The sequence below is a fragment of the Seriola lalandi genome, unplaced genomic scaffold (genome assembly GCF_002814215.2).
Source record: "Seriola lalandi dorsalis isolate HSWRI2012SDOR001 ecotype SW California unplaced genomic scaffold, Sedor1 jcf7180001974611, whole genome shotgun sequence".
Taxonomy (NCBI): Eukaryota; Metazoa; Chordata; class Actinopteri; order Carangiformes; family Carangidae; genus Seriola; species Seriola lalandi.
In genome coordinates this window covers 1-8,932 of record NW_019445277.1, presented here as the reverse complement: position 1 = coordinate 8,932, position 8,932 = coordinate 1, and the positions used below count along the sequence as shown (strand labels likewise).

General features: G+C 39.8%; 1 protein-coding gene across 1 annotated transcript; it reads right to left on the bottom strand.

Moving 5' to 3' along the window:
* Positions 1-930: 930 nt before the first annotated feature.
* LOC111654312 (wee1-like protein kinase) lies at positions 931-8,094 on the bottom strand. The gene is made up of 10 exons (XM_023405277.2): positions 7,132-8,094; positions 6,224-6,438; positions 5,695-5,761; positions 4,728-4,900; positions 4,088-4,356; positions 3,380-3,469; positions 3,120-3,205; positions 2,858-3,028; positions 2,389-2,534; positions 931-2,137 (listed from the first exon to the last, which is right to left on the bottom strand). Exons 1-10 carry the CDS (start codon positions 7,618-7,620, stop codon positions 1,981-1,983), a joined length of 1,863 nt encoding a protein of 620 aa, XP_023261045.1. The 5' UTR covers positions 7,621-8,094; the 3' UTR covers positions 931-1,980.
* Positions 8,095-8,932: the final 838 nt, after the last annotated feature.

Sequence of the window (8,932 nt, the reverse complement as noted above, 5' to 3'; positions counted from 1 at the left end):
TCGTGGTCGTTTTCCTCCACATCAAACCAGTCAAGTTACAGGAAATATGCTCACGATCTCCACTTCCTGAGTTACAATGTTGAATAATGACCAGATGTTTTTGCAGAACATTATGATGTCACGGTGAAGTTGACCTTTGACCTTTGGAATATAAAGTGTAAATCACTTCATAATTTTATCCTATTCAAGATTTGTGTTAAATTGTGTCAATTGGTACATGAATTCAAGAGTTATGTCTAAAAGCGTGTTTTGTGAGGTCACAGTGACCACCAAAATCTAATCAGTTCATCCTCGAGTCCAAGTGAACATTTGCACAGAACATATGAATTTAAGCACTTTCAGTGACTCGTCTATTTTCAAAAACTTTAAAGATCTTGATTTTTTTCTCAAATTGACAAACCTTCAAGGACCAGTGGAAACACTGTAAATAAATCATTTACATCTTTTTCAAAGCTAAATAAAACTGCAGTTGTGTTTATTTCCAGTTCAGATCTACATGTTGCATCTCAGCTTCTACAAAACCCCCTAAACCATTTATTTATCTATCAGTTTTTGTAATGAATGACCTAATTTTGCAATGTCAAATGACAGAATTGGGTAAAATAAAAAGACACCCACATTGTAATTCCCTAAAAGCCAAGGTGATGTCTTTGTTTTGTCTGACCATCAAAACCCAAAGAAGTCACATTTGAGAAACAGGAACTGCTTGGGTACTTTTTTTAAATTATATTTGATATATTAGTAATTATCAGCTTAACATTTCAATTCTGAGAGTGCAATTAAAGTGTTTTAATAATGCAGCCGGAATGACGGATGTATCAGATGTGTGCCGACAGCTGTATTAATACTATAATCTGACAGATTCACAGTATTTGTGAAGGGAAGACCGTTCCACACCAAAAAACACTAATCACACTGAACAAAACAAAGTGTAGAAGGTGAGAATTTATTAAAAGAACATATTTACACGTTACAACAGAAAAGGTTTTTGTGTTAGAGGTTACAAGAACAAAGAGATGATGAATACTTTTCTAACAGAAGACGAGCCTCACGGAAAGGAGAAAGAAATTAAAAAAAAAAACAAAAACAAAAAAAAAACAGAACACATGAGGATCCAAGGAACAGGACGATGATTGTTCTAATGCTACAGGCAGGGTTGGCAGCACCAATCAACAGGGAAATCACCATGGATCCATTCAACCCTCACACATAATGAGTTAGCTCACTGGCTTTGGTGACTTTAAACAAGCTGGATGATTTTCCTCAAATGGCAAGAGTTGTTTTCCATCCAAAAAAAATAAAGCACATTAAATGGGGGGTGGACTCCTCTGCTACTTGAAAATAAGAGCCAATGACCTCTGGAACGATCCAACCTGAAACCGACCAAACCCTGATACATATAAAACATCAATAGCAGCAGCTTTTATCTTTTTTCTTTAAAAAAAAAAAAAAAAAAAATTTGTGGCAAGTTCCACGTGTTGCCTCCAAAGTGCTCCATTACAAACACAGAAATCGTCAGTCGTCAGACCCAGCATCAGGCGTTTGACAGGCAGTAAGGTGCACATGGCGACGGCAAGTACATTCACACTGAAGAGAGCTTCACTGCAGCTTTGATCTGCTGCCAACAGGCTTCGGCTTTGTCGAGGGAAGTGCAAGGACAGAGACAGAGAGAGAGCCTGACGTCTATGCAAACTTAAGGAATGACAGAGTGTAAAGGTACAGTAACTACCTTTGAGGAATGAGCTTTTTTTTCCCAAAGTAAAGTCCATCAGCGAAAGGGCTGAACTATGTTGGCAATGAGAGTCTATCGAGATGAGTTCAAGTTCGTTGTGGCAACAGTCTAGAGTTTCAAATGGGCTGAAGAGCCCAAGACCACGACTGACAGGATTCTCCTCCAAAAGAAAACCGGGAGACCGTGTCAACTGAACAGGTCTGAGTAAAGGTCCATGAGCTAACTTCCTGTCACAGTGCAGCAAAGTCTCAGTATATGGTGAGGCTGACCGACCGATTCATCTTCTTTCCGATGATTCTGGAGGTTCTGGGGTTGGACTGGACTGTGGAGCGGGTCAGGATCCTGTCGGTGGACAAAACCTTCTCCTCTGCTGCAGCCCTGGCCATCTGGGCCTTCTTCAGCTCCCTGAGGAAAACAAAGACACACTGTTTAGCCTTCATGAGACCAGGAGGCGAGAATTATGGCCGCATATTTTCATTGTTTTAATTTATATTCAGTAGAGCTAAAACTAAATTAAATTTCACTATAGATTAATCCGTCAATTATTTTCCTGATTACTTGTTTGGTCTGCAGCCATGATAATGAATTGAAATGTCTTTGTTTGACCAACAGTCCACAACCCAAAGATAGTGAGTTTCCTGCTGCTGTGTACTTACTTTTGTAGCAGGGCGTTTTTGAACTTCTCAGCGTTAAGTTCAACTCGTAGCTGATCAGCACTCATTCGGGCAGCAGTGAGGAGCACCGGGTGTTTGATGAGATCAGAAGTTGATGGTCGTCTGGTTGGGTCAGGGTGGATCATCAGCTGAAATACAAGGAAAATATAAGATTTGGTCACAAAAAGAAAAGCACAAGAAAAGCACAAAGACCAACAGAAATCGAGGCAGGGTGCATTTGAGTGCAAATTATCAGTAAGAAATTCTGTTTAGGGCTGAAATGAATTTGGCTCGAATAATTTGTAGATTATTTTCTAAATTAATTGGTTGGTAAATAACCAAAAGCCCAAGTTGATTTATTCAAATAACCAATTTTTTCTGAAAACAGTCTATAAAAGGCTGTAACAGTGTCTCCGGGTCTCACAAACCTTCACTTATTCAAAACAAAGACAAACACAGTGTTGACCGTTACCTTGAGGAGATTGAGAAACTCTGGAGAAAGCACTTGAGGGATGGCGGGCAGTTTTCCCTGTCGGATCTCATGCCACTTGTCTCCATTTGTTGGAAGAGGCTCGGCTCCCGAGGCGTTAACAACAGTCAGAGCCAGAGCAAAGATGTCTGCCTTCGTCAAGTTACTGTAGTCCTGGAGAGAAAATAAAAACAAGAAGTTAGGGACCTTGTTTGAAGCTGTAGTGGTTCAAAATTATAAGTGGTTTTAGAGTTGGATTACAAACCTCTTGTAAAACTTCATTAGCCAGGTACCTGCTGTCACCCTCCTCCACCTGTGGATTGTTAACTCTTGTCACATGTCCAAGGTCACCTGAAGAAGGAACACATACAGAGAAGATTTTAGATGTGAAGACGAGCACCTACGCTTAGTACAAATATAAAATATCAGTATAATAAAAATAATATATATATAATAATAAATAATATAAAGATATAACTTTCAAATGCAGGAGGTCATCATACATTAACTGTGGAAGCATCTTACCAATTTTGTAGACAACACTGGTGGTCAGACCGTCGTCCTCATCACATTCATCACAGCTCGCTACAGATTTCCGCGAAATGAAGATGTTGCCTAAGAAAAAGATATTAACCCCTCCATTAGTTTCTGACCAGAAAACATTGATGTTAAGACTATGACTCTGTTTCTTCACAAAATTAAACTTAATTAACAAGAATTTGATTTAATAATCATTTAATGGTCACACCACCCAAGATATCAAAAACTAGTGGGGATGACCTAGAATCATCTATCAAATCCATTAATTGATTGACATTTGTCACATTTTTGTTATTACTTCTCAGCAGTATATAAAAGTAATTCCCAATAATAACATTAAACACAACCTCGATCTGGACATGCAGCAGAAAATAGATGGAAAGTTTAACCAATTCATGAAAAATATTTGTTTATGGTTCCTTATCAATTTTGAACAACAGTGCTGGAGATTTTCCTCCCAGTTTTAGATAAATTCACATACAAAAACATTTATATAAGTAACTTTACTGGCTGCATTAGGTTGGAAAACATTTTTAAGACCTTTGAAATTAATTTTAAGACTTAAATCCCTTTAAATGCCTTTTATTTAAAGTCTAAAATCAAGGCTGGCAAATATCCTGCTAACTCCTGTACCAATCTACCCACATTTATGACTACTACAGTAAGCCTAATATTACATTGTGATGTACTCACTGGGCTTGATGTCCATGTGTACCAAAGATGTAGAGTGGATATATTTGAGTCCTCGTGTGACTTGTAGTAGCAGGTCTTTCAGCTCCAGCTCCGACAGGTAGCTGAGCCGTCTGTAGTTCTCGGCGATGACATCTGACAGCGTGCCACCGTTGCAGTACTCGTTCTGGATGAGCATGTGGTCGTCTTCAGCCCAGGCTGAGTAGTAACGCACCACATGGGGATGCTGGCCCAGCACGGCGTGGGCATACACCTCCCGTAATGCATTCTGCCTGTGGAGGAGGGGAACAGATTGTTTTAATTAAGGCATGTCTGAGGCAAGTTTTATAGTTAAACTGAAGGGGAAAAAAAATTGCCTCCAGTGTTTATGGTGAACGGCTTATACAAAGGAATTTGTGAATGACTTGGTGCATTATGTACAGGACAGGGGCAGAGAGGGAAATTCTTGTTAAAATCTGCATGTCCACAAAATGACTTGTAACATACAGTCGAAATGCTGGTAGTTTAAAGGATTACATGTCATTAAAGTTTATGACACAATTATTTTACCTTTAGAGCATCTTCCTTGTAAAATTTTGTCACTTTGGACAATCAAGGCACAATCATTGTAAAAGGTTTTCAGCTTGTAATGAATCCAACTTACTCATCTACTGATCCTGCCAAAGGTTTCTTTGACCTCTTGATGGCATAGATGCAGCCATCTAGTCTCTTCACACACTTGAACACAGCACCAAACTCCCCACAGCCAATCTTCTCCAGCTCGAGGAACTCTGAGGCGTACCGGGACATCATGTTGCTTTCCATCATGGTGATTCTCTGCAGGCAGAAGAAGCATATTAACATAACATATTTATTAACATTCAAATGTTTTTGTAAATCTAATTTTTCCAACAAGCTCCAGTCACATAATGAAGCACATTCCAGTTGCTTTCCAAGGGACAATTAGCATAACCATTGAAAGCAACACATTTCCTTAGTGAACTGGTTTTGTCAATTTACACATGAAATGATTTAGAGAAGTGACTTTGTTTCTACATGTTGTCCTTACAGCTACACCAACTATTGCCAAATGTTTCCACTGACTGTGTGGTATTTTTTAAAATTCTTGCATTTGGTTTAAACTAATTTGTTGTGATGTTTATTCAATATGTGTGTACTCAGTGCATTCACTTGTGCTTTTGTGGTATATTTACATTAATAGCTTTTTACAAGAATACAAAACAAAGTAAAGCTGAAACTAATAGTATAGTTTAGTCTTCTGAAATAAAAAAAACTATTTTGATAATGATCAAAAGTACATAATATTTTCCTGCTTTAATTGGTTTTAAATTGTTTTAACTTGAACAGCTTTGTGTTTTAGACAGCTGGTCGACCAAAAATAGTAATTTTAAGAAATCCCCTTGAGCTTTAGAAGTATTTTTCACTGTTTTCTGTTATTTCTCAGCTATTTGATTACACAAATAATAAAAAAAAGAAAGAAAAAAAAAAAAGTTGAAACTCTAAAACCAAGTTTGAGATGAAATTTCTAATGAAAAGAAATAAACCAACTATTTGACTGTGTAAGTGTATCATTTTATGTAACTAATGCTAATCATATAAACATTTATTACCTTGGATGGTGGGAGGACTTCCTCTTCTCCTTCACCGTCACTTGCCTCCATGTCTTCTCCACAAGAGCTGAAAGATCAAACACAATAGTGGACAGTGCTTAGCATTCTGTACAGCAGGGGGCAGCACTGGGGGCTTCACAAGCACATGGCAGAGTTCACCTATAACCATGAGGTCTTGGTTCCCAGCCAAAACCCCTGGCCTTAGTCAACGGCTTTAACGTATCTGGTTAATATAACAATGGGTTTGATCTGTGTACAAGCCAGCAGCTACAGGTGTTCAACACTGCTCTTCACACAAGTGATTAACCGCTTCTTCATTACTGCAATAACAAAGATTTAATGTTATCATAAACCAACTGATCAGGGTGGGAAATATGTAACCAAAATATTGACTGCAGTTTGTCTACTCCAGCAGCAAATTTGGTAAAGCACTACAGTATGCAGGTCTTTTCAGGTGCAACACAGGTATAAGGACAAAGTTATTTCTAGCAAAACAGTTTCAGTCTTAGAAAACATCTGAGCAACATACTCATTCCAGTGTGCCCGCTTCCTGTTGTTTCTCTGCTGCGTGGCAGACTGGATGAGGAGGGAGTCGGGGGTGAAGGGGTTAAAGTTGACCAGAGGTGTCTGCTGTCTCCTGCTGCTGTCTGTGATTGACTTTCCTGAAGGCTCCACATTCTTGAACAGGGCAACTCTCCTGCTGGAGGATCCCGGGCCGGAGCCCCTTGCTCTGGACAACAAACTCTGAAAAAGACAGATTTAGAGCCTTGTTAATTTGAGAACAGCTGCGGGGAAAAACACAAACTTAACATTTAAAAAGGAGACTACTCGATTAAGTGTGTGAAATAAGCTGGGTTGACAAACACTATATGGCTGCTGGTTCTGAAAAAAAGTATTGTGGATATCTGGGTTTAAAATTAGGCGTTTAAAAGGCAGTGTTGTGTAATACAGTAATCACTGTTAGACATGCCCAGACATAAAATTCCAGGTTCCCAAATCATCTGGCTGGCTGACTACAGTGAAAGCATTATGCAATAAGTACAGTTGTACATTAAGTGGGTCACTGGGTCGTTAACTGACACAGCAAAAGTATCCTCTGGAATTCAAAAAATTGAACTGATTTGTTTGTTTAAGCCTGGTGTTGCTTATTTTCGCTGATTTTCTTTCTAAACTAACGTCTGACAAGATCCATAGAGCAGCCAGCTCAATGTTTCAATGGAGCAAACTTATAAAGTTAAAATTTGAGACATGGAGAAGAAACAGAACAAAAGATATTCTGTGAAGTGTGTTTTTCTTCAAGATCGCATGAGCAGATCCAAAGTCTGCTTAATCTGAGGCCCTTGCAAAAAATGTGTAAATTCAGCCACTAATCTCGAAGAAGGTGCTTTTTCAGAAATATCTAACATTTATTTAAGTTATCCATAGACGAGTGCTAACCTTTGGTGTGTGCGGTGTGTCAAAAAGCCGGAGTTTTCTGAAGGTTTTATGCGGAGGTGTGTCGGGGCAGTCTGGGATCGGGGAGCTGGATCCTTCCCCGTCTTCCTGGACATAGGACCGCTCCGGCGACCCTCCGTACAGCCGAGAACTTTTCCTCGGTGACGGTGAACAGTTGGCAAAGATAACACTGCTCGGGGACCGCAGGTGAGACGGTGAACCGAAGCTCTCCTCGTCCCACAGCTCAACGTCGTCGTCCCCGCCGGACTGGTTCAGGGGGCTGCTGCTCCCATCCAGCCGTTTGTCGGTTGTGTCCCTTCGCATTGGCATCGGGGAATCCATCTCCGTGAATCCAGACTCTCCCCCGGTGCTATTATTAACGTCCTCGATGGGGTCATCCTCCCCGTCGCTGCACGTGAACTGTAATTTTTGACGAATCGGCCGAGTTTTCGGGGACGGGGAACCGTGCCGATGGCGACTGTAGCTCGACATTTTCAGGATTTAAACCCCGGCTTCGTCGACGGGAAAATCACGCGGTTGGACCTCCGCTACTGTTGCAGTGGCGTTTCTCGTAATAAAAAAAACAAAAAAACCTTTAACTACCTTAAAAGAAAGGTACGGGTTCAAAAAGTGTCCAAAAACGATTGAGAAATGCTTAATTTTCCGTTACCATCCAAGAAAAAGTTAACGTGTTTGCTAACTCCTTCACGCCCATCCAGCGCAGAGAAATGGCCCCGGAGTTACCTTGTATTCAACGTAATAGTAACGTCCGAAGTCGGCGTTAAACTAAAAACAAACACCACAACTACCCGGTCCACTCGAGTATCGGTATCCGTCACTATCTTCCCGATTGCTTGCCGAGACAGAAATGCGTCTTTCCACAATAAAACCAAACCAATGTTTACAAAAGAGTTTGAATGAGTCAAGAACTAGCCTCTTCCTATCACGCGCGTGGCAAAGGACTTCCCGCGACCGTTGGTCACATGGCTTGGGGCGGCCAATCAGAATCCGTTTCGAAATTTTGAAAGATGGGCGTTCCAGGGAGCCTTCAGGAGGCGTTACGTCATCGGTGGCACAGCAACAATCTGGCGCGAACACTGGAGTCACACAATTACCTTTCAGACAATGCGTCTATTATTGAGACGGTACGATCAAAGCAGCAACGATAGATAAAAAGATGAAAGTCAAAACCAGAGTGGAACCTCATTCCGCTCAGTTTACACAAGACAAATTACAACTAACCATGTCTTCTAGTAATAAAAAACGGTCTACAGTGGTTAAAATGCCCAACCACCACATCAAAATCATAGTAAAAACCGCACCACGTTCAGGTTTGCTCCAATTTATTTCTATATTTAATCAGTAACAATGTAAGCTCTAATGGGTTCTCCATCCTCCAAAGCCAAAATCCAGTGTCAAGACCTGAATTGATTTAGTTTAGATTTTTTTGCTCATTTGATGTAAAGTTGTGTTTTATGAAATTGTTTAGTTTTTTCTGTCAAGACATTAGACACACAGAAAACCCTAGCCAAGATAGGATTATTCCATTGTGTAAGGCTGCAATCAATTATTACTTTATTTATCATTAAGCCTGACAATTGTTAAATTATTCAGTGAATAAAATAATATTGCCTGAAGCGCAAGTGAACATGTTCAAAACACCATCATGTCAACTTTAACATCATTAAAATCTGATATCTTGTACCAGAGAATTTTGGGCATTTTTAATAAAATATTATTTAAATTATTACTGTTATCAACATTGATGCTAATTAATATTCTGTCAATCAACTAATCGATTAAT

What these genes read in the sequence shown, in the direction of transcription:
- LOC111654312 (XM_023405277.2), bottom strand. Translation starts at nt 7,620, where the DNA reads ATGTCGAGCTACAGTCGCCATCGGCACGGTTCCCCGTCCCCGAAAACT. An exon ending in AAGTCCTCCCACCATCCAAG is followed by an intron (nt 4,901 to 5,694) that starts GTAATAAATGTT and finishes TTCTGCCTGCAG; the next exon opens with AGAATCACCATGATGGAAAG. An exon ending in AAAAACGCCCTGCTACAAAA is followed by an intron (nt 2,138 to 2,388) that starts GTAAGTACACAG and finishes TGTTTTCCTCAG; the next exon opens with GGAGCTGAAGAAGGCCCAGA.